Consider the following 20,579-nt stretch of genomic DNA (forward strand, 5'->3'; position numbering starts at 1 on the left):
TTCTGAAGCTATTTCAATTCTTAAGCCCACTGTGTATCACTGATTGTTTGCTGGCAGTGATGCTTTCTGACCTGCATTCTGTTCTGTCTGCTACACCTGCAAGGTTAAGGTTAGGAACTCAATTTCTTTTTCAATGTTATTTCTTCAAAAACAGTTATATTATGGTATCATATAGAAATGAAACCTGATAGATTAATGTCTTTTTTTTTTTTAATTTGTTCATTCATACATCACTTATTTCCTTATTCCTTTATTCATTCATTTACTCATCATTTCCAGCACGAGTTTTCTCAATTGCTACATAACTAGCTTTTAGTGCAAAATGGAAATGAAGACAGAATTTTAATATCTAGTTAATTTAAGGCATTAGTTAGTTATTATACTGTCAGAAAAACAAGTTACTTTTTGTATGTAGTATGAACGTTTGTGTTGTCACAAGTCTTACTGAAATTAATGAATTTTTAGTATTGTGTTACAGAAAGCAGTGGTTGATTAAGTTCTGACAGTTGCCATTGGGAAAACAATTAATTACAGGAATATATCTTTATCCAGTACAGTTCTGTTTAATTAAAAAGAAAACCTAAATTGAGCTTTTCATGCTGTGCTGTGAAAGGTGCTGTAAAAGGGAACACATTTGGCATGCTTACTGAAGGTTACAGTGTTGATGTGTTCTGAGCGTGTGGGTCTTTCCTTGGCGCTATGTTTCAGGGCACATTAGCCCTATAAATACGTTTTTGCATTGAGGAAATTTTATAATGGAATGAGCAGATTTGTTTTTGTTTTTGTTTTTTTGTTGCTTCTTACTTTCTGTGGTGAATGTACTGTGCCAATTCTGAAATCTTTCCGTTTGTTTAGGAGTAAGTGCTTTATATCCAGCCACTGTAAGGCCCACAGTGTAACACAAATCCATCTGGTCTCTGATACCCTCTTCACGAGGGCTGAGCCTATTCTGCTTTTCCTCCTGTTTCTTCCCTTCCACGAACTTTGCAACTTAGATCCTGGATCCTGCAGACTTCCTTCAAATAAATCAGTTCTCTCATGTCCCACTGCTGTTCCTTCTGTTATGTCAATGGGAATTGCATGCTATCGAGTTTCCTCATCTCTTGCAGGATGTGTAGAGCAGAAACTTCATCCTCCAGAATGCAGTCTAGTCACAATCTTTCTTTAAACTAGTGTGTGCATAGATTTACGTAGCATGGATTTACACAGTACATATGATAGATGTGCTTAAAACTAATTCAGAAGAACGTTCTTCCTTTGTTTACTGCTGAGGACTTGCTGGCTATTCAGTTGCAATGTGGTGAAGTATCAGTATCTCAGGAGGTCAGAAAAATCTCACAAAGAAAGGATTGAAAAACAGAGAGGTTTTTTGTTTATTTGTTTTGGGAGGTTTTATGGTGTGTTTCTTTTTTTAAAAGTATTTTAAAATATTTAACAGAGAATCAAAACACTTTAAGGAACTAAAGGGACCTTTTCCACTTTTGATTATTAAAGTGTTCTGCAGTTTTCTTTTTCTTAATTGAGTGTTTGTGGTTTTATACTTCATGAATATCAACCAACAATGCCTGAAGATAGCTCTAACAGAACATTGTTATCAGCCACCTCTGTTCTTGCTGTCTTTGCATTTCTGTGCTTCCATTAATGTAAGTCTGCAGTAGTTCTGTCCCTTGAGAAAGACTTTGTAGTCCTTAGACAGGAAACAGATATGTTTGCAGTTTCTTGTGTATCCTTGACCATTTTTCCTGTGTACAGTTCAAGAATGACAATACCCTTCTCATTCTTAGATATTTTCTTTCTAAGGATCTTCATGGTATTGCTCCCTCTCTGCTGTGTTTTGTTAAAAGATATTCTCTTGTTCTACATGAATCCAGTCAAATTATGCGTATCTGTTTGCTTCCAGTGGAGTACATGGATACTTCTCTATTTTGGGGATTTGGGCAGCATTTCAATTCATGAGTATATGTCTGTTGTTCCAGTTGACTCAAAATCCTTCTACAAAATTTTTTCAGAGCGTTCTAGTTCATCAAGTCTCACCTGTGAGAGTAATAAAGAAACTCTCTACACTGAAGTCAGGTTTGTGCAGGAGTACTGTTTACCTCTACCTGCACCTTTCTTAGGACTGGAAATCTAGGTATTTATGAGAAAAATGTCCAAACCTGGTGGATTCCTGCTTTAGATATCTTAATGAGTAAATAAACATAAGTTGAGATGTGAAAATAAAATAAATCATATTTCAGCACAGCAGACTTTTAGTCAAGTGTTAATGAGTGGACAGTAAAAGAATAAATGTTTTAATCTGCTGTCTAAGAGTTTAATATTAAAGAAATATTGCTTGCCACTTTCTCTGTTGGTAAAAAAAAGAATATTTTCCCCTTAACAATTCTGAGTTTAATTTTAAATGCAGACCTATTTTGATTGATATTTTATTGGCATTTATTCTTTACTGGAATTTGGTTCTGATAATAAGAAACAAACCAAAACCAACAATAACAGCAACAACAATAAAACTTGGAGTCAGTAACTGAACTTATTTTTAGAAGCATGTGTCAAACCTGTCTGCGTGAGCCAGGCACGCAATCAGTTGGAAACCTTCATTGGTAATACAGGTTGTATTTGTATAGCTTAAAATATGTTGTCGTGCAAATTTGGTATTTTACTTCATTGCCATGTGAGTACTTTCAGTATATGAAACTACCATTTGTATGTTTTACCTTCCATTGTCTGCTCTGCTTTATTGAGAAAACTATTCAACGCTATCATTAATCTTGAGCTTAGCAGTCTTACTTTGGGTATGTATAGCTTAAAACTATGCATATGAGACAGTTGTGCCCTTTTGTCTTTCAGGAATGAAGACATTGTTATCTAAATATTTTCTTGTTAATTATCTTTAGCTGCATCATTGTCTCTGGAAAAAAAATTATGCTTAATCATGATCACTCAGTGTATGGGCAGATTTCTGTTTGAAAGTTCTTGGAAGCCAGAGGGTTTTTTGTTCCTCCTTTCAGTGTGTCTGCAGAGGGATTTAATGAAATTAATAATAACAAAGTGGTATCAACATGCAGATGACAGACATGACCATACATCTTCCTAAGTAGATTATGCAGTGTGTCCAATCCCTGTTTCCTCGTGCTTGTGTAATATTTGGGTTTGGATATCAACTGTCTGCTTTAGTCAGCATCGCCAGAATATAATTAGTGTTGTTAGACTTTGAGGGAGCAATATTTAGGTAGGAATGTTTATCTGAAGAGATTTTATTTTTTTTATTTTTTTATTTTTTTGCTATACTTCTTTTCAGTCTCTTGGATGCAACATTGAATGATCACTTGGCCTTTTTGGCATCTAAAGCATCATCTTTCTGCATGCTCCTCATATGCCTTCCCTCTTCCCACTTCCCCTGAAGCTTTATGGAAAAGTCTTTGACCATTCTGCGTCTTCTAAAGAACATGCAACCATTTGTCTTTCAGATTCTAAATTACCTTCACTCCCATTTCAAAATGAATAGGTTTTTTTTTCCAAAAAATGATTTTGATTCTAGTACCGTCTGTCACACCCACTGTTTGCTTCCATGTGTGTAGAAATTAGTAAGAACACTTTTTTTCATTAAATGTTTAATTCTTTGAGAGAGTCTTAGCTGGAAGCTTTGTGCTTTTGAAACTGTTTCTCCTCCTTCCCAGTCTGACAAAGTCCAAATAAATTAATCTCTTGGGGGTACTTGTCTGACTCATATTCTCCGTGCTACCCAGCCAGAAAGCAAGATAAATTAACCTTTACAAAACTCTGTGCTGGCACAGCTATATTGCTCCCCATTCGTAAGTTTGGCTGTGATTGAATCATGTAATATGGAGTACAGTCCTACTGAACTGCGTAATTTCCGAGATGTACACTGAGCCTTAGCTGAAAGGCATTACATCTGTGTTCTTACACTTTTATCTGTGTGTAGCTGATGGTAGGTGCAGAATAATTTTTGGATTGGGCAAATGAATGCAATTTGGCAGGAATCGCCTATGACTATTGAGTATATTTGCTGCCTCTTATTTATTAGTTAAGCATGGAATTCATTCATTAGCAGTGCTATGCTATTATATCTAAAAATAAAAATGAAAAGAGTTCTGTGTTTTTCTCTTATTTTGTTTCCCAGTTACCTTTAGAGTGTGACACTGCCTGGCACAGAACTTGTACTATGCAATCTCCAGTGGCCTTTCAGAAAGGCTTTTCTGTCTTTGTTGACCCATTTCCTGGATTAGTCTGGCTAAGTTACGGATTATTTTGTCTGTTAAGCTTTTTCTTGTGTCCAGTAATTCAAGAGTGGCATATTGGCATAACAGTATATCCAGCTAGCTGAGCTTCTAACTTTCATGTTTATAACTCTTAAAAAGTTTGAAGAAGTTAATGATAATGTTTTATTTTCTTGTAGTATAAAGGACACTGAGTAACTTGTCAAGTGCACCTTGGTGTTTTGCTTTTTTTTTTTTTAATCATGCTAGAATAAATACTTAAATTCTAGAAAAACAGGAAACAGGCAGAATGATACATTTGTTGATGTAGGATGTCAGATAATTTAGTATAAATTACAGATTCTTTAAATACTTGAAAACAGTGAAGGTCAGGAAGCCTCCATTCAAAATTTTCCAGCATATGTATAATATTTTACAGGATGTCTGTCTGTCAGTGGACTGCAAAAGAATAATCTGTAAAAACCAACTTGTTTGTTGTTTTTCGTGTTGTCTATTTATGCCCTGACAAATGAGCATCGGATGTAGTGTCGAGTCTGAAGAACAGCGTGCAGTTCAAGGTTACAAACAAGCCAGAGTGTGTAGCATGAGGAAACTAGACACGGGTGTTATTCTGAACTGTTTCTTTTCAGTAAATTAATGTTCTGGCCTTGAAATAACATGTTAGTGTGGTCAGATAACTTAATTCATGATTTAAATGATTTATAAAAGGAAGGTAATCAAAAACTTTTCTGTGAGTAATTTGTGTGATTCTGTCAGATGAAAATTTCTTTCACAGTCATTATATTCTTCAGACTCTTGAAAAAATATATATTTGAAAGTATGTGTGGAGCTATAATTTTGCATCAGCTTAGAGACCACTACCTTGAAAGTGAGAAAATTCTTACTTTCTTACTTAAGAAAATGTTAATCTTCATCTTGAACTGTAGGTTTTATTTATTTAATTTTCTGATTGTGTTGTGTACAGAGGTCCATAATTTGCAGATAGAGACTGAAAGCACTGAAAATTTCAGGTTTTCTGAAGCTAGGAAAGCCCTTCAGGTTCTGTCACATGAGGTAAACTGGGACACCTTGCTCTCTTGTCTCTTGTCCCCATTTGGCCTTCACCCAGCTGCACAGCCAAGATGTGCCAGGCCCCACATATGCTGTCCTGCCCAGCTTGTTCAGCAGGGAGGCCTGTTGGCCAACTGCAGATTGCACAGCAGCAGTGTGCACAGTTTGCAGCTGCTTTTAACCGCTTTTTCCAAGGACTTTGGACATGTGTCAGGGAATGCCAGACTGGAGAGAGAATTCCTCCTATACTTTCCTATGTGGTGGCCAATGGCTGGGCGGTCTCCTTGCTTTGGCTAGAGCTTTCATTTTTCCCTTTTTAAACTCTGTGTTGTATCTTTCCCAGTGTCCTTACTGTTCATTTTTTTTTCCTGCTACTCCTTACAGGACCTGCTGATAAGTGAAAGAATGTATTTAGATGCTCTTGGGTTTGGTCCCTGTCACAAGCTCTGTAAATAAAGCAGTGCTTTTGTCTAACTTGGCAAAGCTGGGGCTACACCTGGTGCATTCATATCGTAGCAAACATTTTAAATTCATCCTCTGTGACAAGTGAGGAAGTACTGAAGGACAAATGGAATGTAATAAAAACATTTACAAGAAGGGTCATAAGGAAGATCTTGGGAGCTACAGGCCTATCAGCCTGACCTCAATACTGGGGAAGGTCATGGAATAGATCATCTTGAGCATAATCACATGGCATGCCAGGGGATCAAGTGAAAGGCAGGTCCTGCTTGACCAACCTCATCTCATTCTGTGACCAGGTGACCCAGCTGGTAGGTGATGGAAAGGCTGTATTAGCAGTTGATGTAGTCTACCTAGCCTTCAGTAAAGCTTTCACACTGATTCCTGCAGTGCTCTCCTGGAGAACCTGTCAGCCCGTGGCTTGGACAGAGCACTCTTTAGTGGGTAAAAAACTGACTGGAGGGCCAGGCCCAGGGAGTGGTGGTGAATGGAGTTAAATCCAGCTGATAACTGGTCACTAGTGGTGTTTGCCAGAGGTCGATACTGGGGCCAGTCCTGTTCAATATCTTTGTTGATAACCTGGCTGAGAGGATTGAGTGCATGCTTAGAAAGTTTGCAGATAACACCAAGTTGGAAGTGTGCAAAGAAGCACTCATCTGCCTGAGAGTAGGAAAGTCCTGCAGAGCTATCTGGACAGGCTAGATCAATGGACTGAGTGATTATTATGAGCTTTAACAAGCCCAATTGCTGAGTCCTGCCTTTTGGTTACAACAACCCCATGCATTGCTACAGAACTGGGGGAGAGTGGCTGGAAAGCTACATGGAGGAAAAGGATCAGGGTGTTGGTTGGTGCTAGGTTGAACATGAGCCAGTGTTTTGCCCAGGTGGCCAAGAAGGCCAATTATCAGAAAGGCTTATATCAGAAATGGTGTTGCCAGCAGGAGCAGGGAGATGATAATCCCTCTGAACTCAGCTATGGTGAGACTGCAACTCGAGTACCATATTGAGTTTTGAGCCCCTCACTACAAGAAAGACATCAAGGCTCTGGAGCAGGTTCAAAGTAGGGCAGCAAAGCTGGTGAGGGGTGTGTAGCACAAGTCCTGTGGGGAGCGACAGAGGGAACCTCCTGAAAGGAGGTTGTAGTGAGGTGGGTGTTGATCCCTTCTTCCCTGTAACTAGCAATAGGACTAGAGGGAATGGCCTCAAGTTGTGCCAGGGGAATTTTGGGGTGAATATAAAGAAAAACTTATCCGAAAGAGTGGTCAGGCATTGGAATGGTCTGTCCAGGGATGTGGTTGAGTCACCCTTGCTGGAGCTTTTCAAATAGTGTGTAGTTGTGGTACTTAGGGACGTGGTTTAATAGGCAATATTGATGGTGGGTGGGTAGTTGGGCTAGATGATCTTGGAGGTCATTTCCAATCTTATTGATTCTATTATTCTACATATTCTTATGCATGATGTAAGTTTGTACATGGGAGGTAACAGCTAAAAATAGTCATCTCAGTTTCAGATTATATTGGGGCTGATTAAGCTACAATGAAAAACACTTTTGTGAAGCATGATCTACATCTTTATCTGCAGCTACTTATATGCAACAAAACCAGAGTCATTTCCCTAGTGTGAATATTTATGTGCTATACAAATTTGTTTTCCTCAAAAGTCCCTGTCAAAGCCATGTAGCCTTGTGTAGAATTGTTTGACGACTGTTGCATTGAATTATAAGAAAACAATTTCAGATGTTTTAAATATATATTCCCAAGCATCTTGATAAGGTATTTGGTGTGGAATTAAATGTTGTAAGAAGCCTGCTTGCTATAATTTTAACTGGTTGAAAACAAGAAGTATATTTGAAAGCAATCCTTAAAACCTTTTAGGAAAGGACCAAGGGCAGTTCTGTATGAAAATAGCAGTTGAAGTTTTTAATTTCTCACAGATATTTCTGAAGTAGCAGCAGTTTGTCTTGTTGTACAAATGTATGCATTCTTATATACAAGAAAGGGCACTGTTTCAGTTTAGCTTTTAACCATTTCCTGATGATTTTTTTTCATGTAAGGAGACTTGGCTTTTTTTTAAAGTTATACTTACATAATGTATTCTAAAGTAGTTTGATTTACAGCCGTGCAGTATTCATATTAGCGATATTTCCTCTCAAGTCTCTACCATTGATTTCATGAAGCTGTTAGGATTCTTGGAGAACAGAGTTCAAAAGCACAAGCTGTTATGTTATTGACTTATTCATCGTAATGAATCTTTTTGTCAAAAGCTTTCTCTGATTCCTTGTCCTTTAAAAGTAGAAACATTTTGAAGTTATAGAGAAAAAAATGGTCAAAACAAAATAAAAATTACTGAAGCCAAATGAATTGTTAAATATAATACGTCTGTGGTGGCTCTCACTTCTTTTGGAAGACTGTTTTTAGATAAGCAGTGGTTTTGTAAAGGTAGTGCAGACTGTCTTACTGATAACCCAAGCTATATCCTCAAGGAACCATCATGCATTCCAGCATATTTCAGGAAATTTCATAAATTTGATCGTATCTCAGACATGTCTATTTTTTCAGGATGGAACTTTGTTTTAAAGGAAATGTATTTTTGGTGTTCCCTGTGAGCACACAGCTTTGTCTCTTAGGAAAATTATATGGTGCTTAAAAAAAGTCCCATCATCTGATTCATGTGTATTACCCAAAATCTAGTGGGGTTCATTTAAGCAGTCAGTTCTTCTTTAACATATCCTTCTGATGACATTGCACTCCCTTAGTGCACTTTTTTAACCTCGTGACTCCTAGAATGCTTTCTATGGATGAAGTATGAGTGTGTTTACTGGGAAGTGTTTGTCATTTTCTTTTTTAGCTCAGCAGTATTAAGCTTGGATAAATGACCAGAATTGAATTCTAGGTACATAGAAGGTTGTGCTGAAGGTGCATATGGTACTGTTTGAAGTCATTATTGAGTGTTACTGCGATTTGTGCTGAGAAGAGGAATTGTTTTGAAAGTGATATTGAAAAAGGAGATGTTATAGAATATATTAGAAATGTAGAAATGTATTTTGTTGGTGTTTTAGCAATCTGAGAATAGATCAGAAGTTGTGCTACAGAAGGGGTTGAAAAAATGCGGATTGGTGATTTATGGATCTACATTTGTTCTTTGAAAATTCCCCTAGAAAGTGGTGCATCTTAATGTGATTTTGCGTCTTCTTTTGGAAAATTGTTACAGGTTTTGTTTTGTTTTTGTTTTTTTTAAATGTTTTTAAAGGAATCCAAAATGTACTCAGCTTGTTCTGTGCCGTGCTTACAGAAAATAAAGTTCTCTTTCACTCAGCAAGTTTTCAGAGGCTCAGTGATGCCTGCAGGGCTCTGGAGTCTTTGATGTTTCCTCTCAAATATAGGTGAGTTGAGCTGTAGATCTCTAAACTCTTTGACTCATTGCTAACTTGTAACTTACATTGCATTGTCATTAGCAAAAACTGTGCTGTGTTTGTTTGAGTAAATTTCAAATAAAGTTTTCATGATCAGATATAAAAGTTTTCTAGAAGCCTTGTATGCAGCATTTGAAAATCTCTTGCATTGACAGTGAAATGATGAAGGGAGAAACATCCTACCTGCAAATACAATAGAACCCAACTCACAGCATCAATTAGATGGTAAAACTTGATACTAGTGATCCATAAGTAAATGCATGAAGAAGAAAACATTTGGGCAAGACCTAATAGCTGTGTGCCAGTAAGTAAGAAACAATGCATGCCAAAAGAATTATAGACAGTGGTAAAAAATTGAAACAGTGGTGCACTGGGTTTCTGACTGGATGCAAGGAAAACATGTTTTATTATAAGAATAATTAAGTACTGGAACAGAGTGGAAGACTGGAAACTTCATCCCTGTGGGTTTTTAGGACCCAACTGGACAAAGCCCAGTAAAACTTGATCTGAATTCAGTCTTGGTCCTGCTTTGAGCAGGTTACATTAAGTGATCTCCTGGGGCTCTTTACAACCTGAAAGATTCCTTGATTCTAGGAAAACATCTGTATTAGCTAGTAACAGTTTTTAGTCATTGACAAATAATCTCCAGAGGATGAATTTAAATCAAATTTAAATATAAATAATCCCATTTGGGTCCAACATGAAGTGGAAAACTTAATGTCAAGTTATTTGGCTTTTAAGCAAGAAGACATGTAATTCTGACTCATCTGTTTTAAAGAATGCTTGTATTTTATTAGCATATTTTTATGTGTTTAAAATATTTCAGAGGTAAGCATAATATTAATCTAGAATAAAAAGGAGAAAAAATGAATATGTTGGAATGTTTATGTGATAAAATAGTAATTAATGTAAATTTTTAATTGTAATTATCTGTTAAGAGTGGAAATGCATTGATTAATCCAGATCCAGATTTTTTTCTTGCTCTAATGAAAAGACTTAAATTGTTGACCTCAAGTAAGCAGTAGCTGAAGTAGATCTGTATGTTTAGCAGTCACTTCAGTATCAAACTAAGTAATTTCATTTTGATGTTCTTTATTAATAATATTTTACAGAAGTCTGAACTGTAGCTTTCTGTCCAATATCTAATCATGTTTTAAAATGAAAGTATTATCCATAACTGTAATGTTTCTGATCACCTAAAAGTTTTGAGTGGATATAATATCTGTATAACATAAATGTTACAAATATAATTTGCTTTTGTTTTGCAAAATTGACTGGTTTACAATAAGTTGTGGACACTGTGGTATAATCATTTCTGGAGTTTACATGACAGATACTTCTTCATGAAGTTTTTCACAAAAAGTGCTTATAGTAAATATAATTTATATAGGAAGCTTGAAAAAAAAAAAAAAAGTGTTATGTAAAGCAATAGAAGATTTTATTTCCCTGTATTTATTCTTTTCCCAGTTATCCATATATTCCAATTCTTCCTGCGCAGCTATTGGAAGTTCTCAGTTCACCAACGCCTTTCATAATTGGTGTGCATTCTGTCTTTCGTAATGACATTCATGAGCTCGTAAGTATGACTACCGAGAATGGTCATAGTGTCATGTGCCATGCAGAGATTTTCTGTGCTTCAGAGGTGTTCTTATGAACCATCTATATCTTTTGAAAATATTGCTGCAAAAGACAATCAGGAGGAGAAAAAGCATAAGCATCAATTCTATAAATATGTTAAGGCTGTAAAGAAGGGAAATGATTGCATGGAGTGCAGGATGGGAAGGAAAGGATCCGTTTCCAAGTTTGTCATGTCATGAAACTGAACACCTCTTTTAGTGTTATCAGGTAGTGTTATCCCCAGTTATTTTGTGCTTAATTTTTAAATATGCATTTGAGAATCTGATCCATAGTTACAGAGGTGCCCAGAAACGTATACTTGTACATTAAAGTTATCATCATTTTCATTTCCTTTTGAAAACAGATTATCAGATATCTCAAATCACTCAACGCAGACCTGGATCATCCACAAACACTAGGATTTATATTCATTTTTAACAACTAGGTACAGATACAGTATTATGAAGTATTTGGAGTATTTCCTGTATCAAAAACATTCTGTACATCAAAATTAGTACTATTTTAATGTGCTTTTATTAATTGGTCTGTAGATTATGAAATCTGAACTGTTGGATATTTAAACTATATAAGATCATGCTCACAGTACTACCAATAATGTTTTTGTTTGTCCCTTACAGTTAGATGTAATCATTGCAGATCTGGATGGAGGCACTATTAAAATTCCTGAATGTATTCATCTTTCTCAGCTTCCAGAACCACTGCTACATCAGACTCAAATGGCGCTTTCTCTAGTATGTTTTGATACAAAACTCATTTTCCACTTTCTCATCACTTTTAAAAGCGTGAAAAAAGTATTTTGGTATTAAATTGCTTTCATACACAGTGAAATATGTGATTTCAAACTATAAATCATGCCAGCGCTCCACATTTTAGATTAATGTATTATCTGAAGTTAGAGTAAACATTGTCAGTAATTTAATTTAATACCAAAATAGGATTTTTCTCTTTTCAAGAGGAAGATAAGGATTTTTCAATCATAACGAATTTGAAATGAGTTCAAACTATAAGTTCTATAACATACCTCAGTCTATTATTTGAAGTAAACTACTGTAAATATTATTTTGAGAAAGAAGAAAGGGTAATTTATCCTTGCCTCAGCAAATTGAGGGGGAAAAAATTGTTTTAAAAATTCTCTAGGTTTTGCATCCTGATTTGGAAACAGCAGATTATGCCTTCCCTCCTCCACGAACAGCTTTATCGCACACGAAAATGCTGGTAAGATTTCTTTGTTATGTTTAAATTTCTTAGAAAACTTGAAATTTTATACTAAATTTGTTTTAAGAATTTTGACTTTGTTTTCTTTTCCTTATCCTTTATTACTGGTGGAGTAAGGAATCGGCACCAGGACATTGCATTCTGCTCTGTAACAGCATTCTCCTGGGTTCAAAGCCTTTATAAAGATGCTTGCATTAACATGCAAACACCTTATTTTCCTTTAAAAAAAGTGGTCTTAAAAAGGCTATTGAGTTAAATCTGTCTTTTCTCTGTTTCACAGACCAGTGAAGTTGCAAAATTTTGCTGGAGTGGGCAAACTAGTTTTCTGTATTTCTGTCTATCTGTCTGTCTATTATTTGGTAAATGCCTGATTTTAGAGACATTAAAAACATTAAATAATTTTGGAGTAAATTTGGGTACAGATAAGTGTGGTAGTCACGTCAGCAAAACATAAGACCCTGATTTTACTAATACTAATGGTAGGTACTTTACATTATATGTTTGGGCATGTTGGGAAAGGAACTGTATGGGTTTTTTAAACATTCTTTTTGTTTTGATGAACTTCACTCAACCCGAATGAAACAATACATGATTGTCTGTAGTCAGTAAAGCAGCCCAGAGAGTATCTACTAAGGTCTGATTAACTTAGGTTACAAATAGTTGTGAAGCCATGACACCTTAATAACCTGGTAAAGCTACTGGCTTTAGCTTGAAGGAACTGCAGCTGGAGTTGATGATCTGAATAAAAATACAAGAGCCAATTCAATTTTAAAATGCATCTTGGTTTTGTTTTGCAGGTGTATTCTGCAGTTGTCTAATATTCTTTGCTGCTTGCAATTTTCAAGTTAAAATTCCTTTAAAAAATTATTCAAACACTTTCTAGGACCTCAGGTTTTAGACATAGCTGTAGTTCAACTAGATACAGGCAGTGAAATGAAAATAATGTGGATGACACAGTATTTGGTTGCAGTGGTTTTAATTGCATCTGGCCTGAAGATGACCCTGACCCAAGGCTGCCATCATCTGTTCATATCAGTTCCACTAGCACATCCATGTCTTTGTAAGCACTCCCCTACTCAATTTGATGAAAATAAACCTGCTCCAGTGTCACCACCTCCAATAGAGGTGGCACAGTAGAGCCATGCTATCTTAAGGAACAAATCCAGGCTAAGATACACACCTTTCTTTCATTACCATTGATTTTCACTGTGTGACCATCCGAAAAGTTATATTTGCACTGCCCTGACACTGACAGTTCTGTGCAGGTATGAAGAAAGAAAAACAGGAGAAAAGGGGTGGGCATGTACTAAATTTGGCATTGTATGCCAGACACAGGTAGCCTGGCATCAGATGGATTTGTGTATATGCACTTCACGTGACGTACGGCTGCACTGTTTGACAAATTAGTAGGCATCCCATCAATTAGCTTTATATTAGCTTTATATGAAGTGTGAAAAAAATTATAAAACGAAAATGTTTTGACAATGTGTTCAATGCTTGTAGGATAAAGAAGTGCGAGCAATCTTCCTTAGGCTATTTGCACAACTTTTCCAAGGATACCGATCATGCCTTCAGCTGATCAGAATTCACGCTGAGCCAGTCATTCATTTCCACAAGGTAAAAGTGAAGCAGTTATTTTTGTTTGCTTAGCATTTGTAGTTGTTATTTTATTACCACGTACTTGCCTTTAGTGTAAGTGTTTACAGAACTGAAAGTTAAATCTCAGATGTTTTTTAAATTGCTGTTGACATGCAAAAATTAATCAAGATCATTCTGACATAGCATAAAATCAGTGTTTTTTAGTGGGACAAATTGTAGAGGCAGTGGTAAACGTGAACGACATTAAAATTCATTATAAAGAAACATTTGGGGAATCATCAAGGAATTTTGAAAAGATGTATGTCTTTACAAGGCAACAATTGAAGGTGCCAGTTTTGTTTTATTACCTGTAAGATATCTAACTGTGTACATAAAATCCTGTTGTATCACACCTGGTATAAATGCAGGTATAAAAAGTAATTGGGTAATATAAAAAGTTTCAGTTAGAAAGTACCTCATGTTACTGAAGTCTGCTGAAAATGCAGTTTGCTTGTACAAACATAGTTGTTTCTATTTTCGATACTGATAAAATACTTGCATTCCTTTCTATCTTCAATGCAGGCAGCCTTTTTGGGCCAACGAGGCTTGATTGAGAATGACTTTCTAACCAAAGTTCTCAATGGAATGGCGTTTGCTGGTTTTGTGTCAGAGAGAGGTCCTCCCTTTAGAGCCTGTGATCTGTTTGATGAGGTGAAAAGTGTTTTTTTTGTTGTTGTTTATTTCTTCTTTTAATCCCAAGTAAATTAAAATGTACCTGTGACTTTTCAACTTCTTAAAAACTTAAGTGCTTTTAAATACTCACTGTGTATGATATAAAACTTATGCTAGTTTCTGTTTTCTCATTTTCTATTAATCAGGCGTTTCTAGCTTACTTTCATAACATCGCGCCCTGTCCATATATAAGGAATTAAAGATTTGTGTATTGCCATATGTAAGTCATGGTAATACTGTTGTCAGGTTTGGAAATGTGTAATGCGTCACATGTTGTAGTACAGAACTGAGTAATTTAATTACATTCTTAGAAACACTGAAAAAGTAATGAGGAATATTAAATTAAATACCCAAGAAAATGAACTGGGACGAGCATTTTTTTTTCTCTTAAAAATCAGTACCATGCTTTTTCTATACTGCTTTTTATTTGAATGTACAGTACAAATAGAGTTTGGTATTAACTGCTTAGCAACAGTGCATTTGAGAAATGTAGATTATAGCATTAGAAATGCCAAAGGAATGATTTAGGTATGTAGGATTTCTGTGTTAGGTTAGTCTATAACGTCTGGCAGCAGAAGCTCTATATACAAGTGAAAATATGTCATGCTGCAGAGCAAGGCAACTGCAATTTTTTCCCTTTTTTCTTTCTCAGTTTCAATTTAATATTAGCATTTCATAATATAAACAATAAGTAAACTACTTCTAGTTAAATTGTAAGCATGTTGGTTTTTTTGTGTTTTTTTTTTTTTTTAAAGTTGGTAGCCTTTGAAGTTGAAAGAATTAAGGCTGATGAAGGTAATCCACCAAAAATGATAAAGCATGTTAGAGAACTTGCAGAACAGCTCTTCAAAAATGTAAGTTTACTCTACCTATTGCACTTCAGAATTGTTAACACTGAAAATTCAGTTTTCTGAGATTGATCCAGTCTCTGAGAACAGAAATGACTACTTATGGTTGTCATCTGCATTATAACTAAAGACTTGGGAACTTAAAATCCCAACAATTTTGTATATTAAGGAAGTTCAATATATTAATACTGATTTATTAATGTTAATAGTGATTTACCAATGTCCTACTGCTATTTAGCACAGTTTTTTTCATGTGTATTCACTAAATATATATAAACTGTTATTTTCTCTGCTGCAACCTGTCTGTGCCAAACAAGTCTCCTATCTTACCTCAACAGTTTCCTATAAGAAAACTATATATCCAGTTTGGTGTAGTGCATTCTTCCAGCAGATGTGCCCTGCTGTGTAACCCAGGCCCTGGTTTCTATGTCCAGCAAGTGTTAACTATTTAACATCTTATGGGTTGCTTCTTGGACTCTTTGGGTTTCCTAGAATACTGTTTCCAGTTTCATTCTTTCCTTCCTATCATGCCTTTATGTTGTACAGTGCTTTTCTAAAATCCCTTAACATTCCATTAAATAGGGTTTTTTTTAATTGTTTACTTGTTTTATTTGGCATCAGCTAATCTACGTCCTCGTCACATTTCCTGTCGTTGTTCAGACTCAACAAAGCAATATCTATTTTGCAATCAGTCAACACCTTTATCACCCTATCTTCTTCTGTATCCCATTTCCCCAGAACTATAATTTACAACTGCTCTGCTATAAAAAACACAGAAATTTCTAACTAGTGCTAAATTCTGGGCTTTTTTTGCCTTTGTTTTGCCTTTGTTTTGCCTTTTTTTTTCCCCCATAATGTGTTATCTTTGAGCATTTCATCAGTGTTAATGCAGTCTCTGCTTTTGGTAGGATTAATATATTTAACATAGTAAATCCAAACTTTTACAGTTCTTGCACGTGGTGGTCTTGTGTCTGTAGATTTTGGGTGGAAAATGCAACTATATATTTTAAATGGTGTGTATGAAATGAGGCTAGTCCAGCTTTCAATATTGTCCTTGATTGCAGAATTTGTGTACCTGTGTTCAGGTATGGTCTCTCTCTTTTCCACCCTCCACTCTTTGTCTTTTTTTACCTCTGAAATTGCCAAATGACCTCTCCACATTTTTTGAATGAAAGATTTATTTAGGCTCATACACCCTACTCCATGGCTGCTCCTGCTGTGCTTTTCTTCACCCTGTCTGCAATTATGGAGAGGAGTTTTGTGTTATGTGGTCAGACCCAAGTCAGAAGAGCTGTCAATGGAACTGTTCTATTCAAATTGATTGCATTATTTTACTAATTCTACATAATATCCAAGAACACAGTCTGGGAGGTTTCTTGCCTACTGTTTTAAAATATTGCATTTAAGTGTTTATTCATTGAAGAGAGGTACGGAAAGAATAAAGCTGTTGTATACATTTCAATCTAGTAGTGATATTAAATACATATCAAGTGAAGTTGTATTAAGATGGAACTTTAGAGTCTGTGAGCATGTTCAGTAAAGTGACTTCTGAAACACAGAGTATTTTGTAAGTGGGGGTATTTTTGACAGCATTAAATTTTAAACTCCATGAGTGGTTTCTTAGCCAGGGTATGGCCGTCAGTCCTAATCCGTGCTTTCAGGGAAGGCATGGAGTGACTTTAGAGGTTGGAGCTGTGTTTCGAAGGAAGCTATGGAGGAAGAGAAGCTAACCAGGGTACACTGGTCAGCAGTCAATGGGTGGGCACGCGCTCAGAAGTTGGGAAATGGGTCCTCTGAGTTGTCTGGGTCATGGTGTATGCATGGCCTTGGAAACAACCGATAACTGTCACTGTTAGACCTCTTCTGCTCTTCTGTAAAAGAGGTTCTGAATTTTCCATCTGCATTCTCATACACTAACGAGATAGAGCTGATGAATGTGAATGATGCACAGTACATTGAACCATTACCCTTTCTTGTAATCTCAGTACAAGAGCATAAAATTAATGGTAGTGGAAGAAGAAAAGTTCAAAACTTCTTTCATGTCATTTTCTGCCAAGCTCTATGTAGGGAATTCTGTTTATTTAGGTGCATGTTTGTTGCAACTGGACGTGCAGTTTTTACAACTGAAAGAGAGTTTTAAATGTGCTTTTTTGGATGTCCCTTCTCTGGAGGCATTCCAGGGCAGGCTGGATGGGGCTTTGAGCAACATGGTCTAGTGAGAGTTGTCCCTTCCTGTGGCAGGCAGTTGAAACTGGGTAATCCTGGAAGTCCTTTCCAACCTAAACCATTCAATGATTCTAATTGATACATACGTTAACCTGCCTTGTTTATATTAGACATTAGAAGAGACAACAAATGCATCTTTCTGAACTGAAAACATTTCACATTAAAAAATGTGTAGGAAGCGTTATTTTTTTTCCGTGTGTTACAGAGCATAAATGTTAGAGTATCTTAACACTGATAATCTCACACATATGTCTTAGACTTATTTAAGTGAATATTCCTTTGGAAAACGTAGCGGAACATCAAACAAGAGAATATTTGCTACATACCTTAATTTTGTCCATGAAATTTCATCTGTAATAAAGTGTTACGTATTTCATGGTACACTTCCTTGTACTGTGCCATTCTCTTACTGATAAGTGCTGATGGAGTCATTTTCTATTGCAAGTTAAAATTATGAATCCCGAAATTAAAGTTTCTGAATAGGAGTTATATTCTGTGCCACTTACTTAACAGTAATGCTCTGTATAACAAAATGCTGTCTCCGGATTTGGGTCTTTATTTCAGGCTAACACTGACAGAAGATTTATTGATTGACAGTTGTACAGCATTCATGACCATTAGGTTAATTAAAATGTCCACGGGCAATATTCAGGTAAACTAGTCTGGATCTTTCTGGTCAGATGGTAGAGATGTATAGATTCAAATATGGAGAAGGCATGGCAGAAAAAAACAAGGAATAGCACACTTAATTTTCAATAAAGTCAAGCTATATTTCAGAAGATTGAGTTTGTTCCTGTTTGTTCATTTGTTTGTTATTTTACAGCGCTTGGGGCTACAGTGTTACAAGCATATGATTAATGTGGTAATGTCCCATAAATATAGAAAAAATCTTCCAAAATATAATTGTTATTATAATTCTGAACTACTGCTGACAAAATGGGGAACATTTGTATTTGTTTTCTAGTCTGTGTGTGTCTGTGTGCCTCTCTCTCTCTCTCTCTCTGCCTTTTATAATGAAATAACCTACTGTATATGTATAACTTCTTACTTAAATGATTTCTTAAAATCAGTGTCAAAACTCATTCATTTTCATTTGTTCCCATGATAAGATTTACTTATACCGTTGCAACTGATGTGATACTGCTTCACCACTAAGTAAATGACTTCAGAAGTCACATTTTTAATAATTATGCATCTTTAAATAATGTACTTTGGTAAGCAACATTGCTTCCAAAAATTATGCTTAGAGTGATCTCATTTTAATCTCACTGTATGACGTATTCTAATCTTATTCCACAGTTACAATGATCATTATCTTGTAGCTGTAATAGTCTAAATACGTATGAGAAACAAGACTTTTAGGGAGAAATAACATTTTTATTAGTCTAGCTGGTGCAGGCAGAAAATCTAGACAAGATTTTGGCATCTACTGCTTCAGTAGTTGAAGGCATTAGAATTACGTTCCTGACCTGTGTATCATTGCATATGCAGAGCTGGCATTAGCTTTGTGATGTCCAACATGAAAGTTACTCTTTCTGTATCTTCTTTCTGGATCTCTCTTGTCCATGAAATGGAATGTGAAATAATTATTTTTCCTCTCTTTCTTTTTCCCATTTAATATCATTTTTTTACCCCCTGTTGATCTTGTGTTTCCTTTCTCAGCCTTGCGTCTCCTGGCATCTGCTACTGTCATCCTAATAGCTAGATTTTTGGCTTGTTGCATTAAACTCTCCACAAAGAATTTGTACAGCTAAGTAGCTGGTTTGTTTTTCTGCATCTGAGACCAAATATATCAATTTTGTCTCAAATTGACGTATTCAGTCTCCTTGTTGCCTTTGGCTTCTGTAAATGAAAGCATCAGGCTAAGTGCTAGTTTTGAGCTTTATTGCAAACTGGTTGTGCTTGTATAACAAAAAACTGATTGATTGAATGGCACTCTTTGGCAGCTGTTTGTAGCCATTTATAAGAAACAGCATAGAGTAAAACTGATTAAGTTCAAATAAGACCAATGACAACCCCTGGTATATGAATGAAGAGAAGAAAAAATATTGTTTGATTTGATTGGTATTATATTGCTCAAGACACAAGATGTGATACTCTTAATGGTGGTAGAAATTCTGTGTTGCATTTAGATCTCTGCCATATTTTGGAAAAGGTAGTACCTGAAGCCAGAAAACAGACAAAAAATCAGAAAAGATTGTCAGCTATTTGAGGAAAAAATAAAAGAAATTGTGCATTTTCATACTTCACTGTCCTTAACATTTCTTTCTGGGAATTATGTCTTTGATATGCTGAAATCAATGTGGAGGCAGTAAAATGAAATGTGGTTTGTGGTATACTCAGTTGCTGACCACCTGTGACAAAAGATGCCACAAATGCTGAAGAACCTATTGAGACAGAACAAGAAGTATAGTATCACATGTATCATCAACATCTCTGTTGTATGATGGAGAGCACTTACGCTCATCTTTGGTATTGCAGTACTGCACATTAATGTCAAGATGAAGAAAATTATTAGAACAGTTATGCAGTAGCAGGTGGGGCAATTATTTTGGTGAAACAAGTAAGGCAGTGAAAACCTTAAAGCAATGGTGAAAATTTTGTGCATATTACACTTGCAAAGATCATAAAAGAATGAGTAAAAAAATCACAGTAGACAAACTTTACTTTCCACAGTGGAAATTTTGACTTTTGTCAATGATAAAAGTCTTTTCTGTCTGTTGAGAACACTTCAGAATCTGATGTGACAGATTCCTTTTTTTTTAATATATATTGTAGTTTCAGTCCATCATTTCCTCTCTTTGATCACCTGTAAATCTTTTTGGTTTCTACTGTGTAAACAGTGAACTGTATAACATTTTTATGATACATACAGAAGATAGAAAATTGTTACCCAGTGAAATAGGGCAATAGTTTCAAACATGATACAAAAATGAATTTTCATTGCTAGATTGACCAAGATGAGAATGTTTCTGAGTACTTGGTGATAAGACTGTATATTACAATATTTTTAAATTTTTCTCTATCCAGTAGGATGATTTTTCTATCTTCTATTTGAACTGTAAATATTAAGTTGCATAAAAGGAACCTAAGTCAAACTGTGATTTTCTTTTGCTCTCTTTTCTGAATTACATTGAATTTTGACAAAAATAATTTTATAAATCATTTAATGAGATTGGAAATATT

The 20,579-nt window shown here is 35.6% G+C and overlaps 1 protein-coding gene across 5 annotated transcripts in view; it reads left to right on the forward strand.

Annotated features, from left to right (window-relative positions):
* SBF2 (SET binding factor 2) overlaps positions 1–20,579 on the forward strand; it is a 237,691-nt gene that overhangs the window by 124,403 nt on the left and 92,709 nt on the right. For all 5 annotated transcript variants that reach the window (XM_048948353.1, XM_048948355.1, XM_048948356.1 and 2 more), the window contains exons 7-13: positions 8,994–9,126; positions 10,624–10,732; positions 11,412–11,525; positions 11,932–12,009; positions 13,513–13,626; positions 14,170–14,298; positions 15,075–15,173. In XM_048948353.1, the coding sequence (XP_048804310.1) occupies positions 8,994–9,126; positions 10,624–10,732; positions 11,412–11,525; positions 11,932–12,009; positions 13,513–13,626; positions 14,170–14,298; positions 15,075–15,173 (776 nt within the window). The remainder of the gene's footprint in view (positions 1–8,993; positions 9,127–10,623; positions 10,733–11,411; positions 11,526–11,931; positions 12,010–13,512; positions 13,627–14,169; positions 14,299–15,074; positions 15,174–20,579) is intronic.

Source organism: Lagopus muta, chromosome 6 (genome assembly GCF_023343835.1).
Source record: "Lagopus muta isolate bLagMut1 chromosome 6, bLagMut1 primary, whole genome shotgun sequence".
Lineage (NCBI taxonomy): Eukaryota > Metazoa > Chordata > Aves > Galliformes > Phasianidae > Lagopus > Lagopus muta.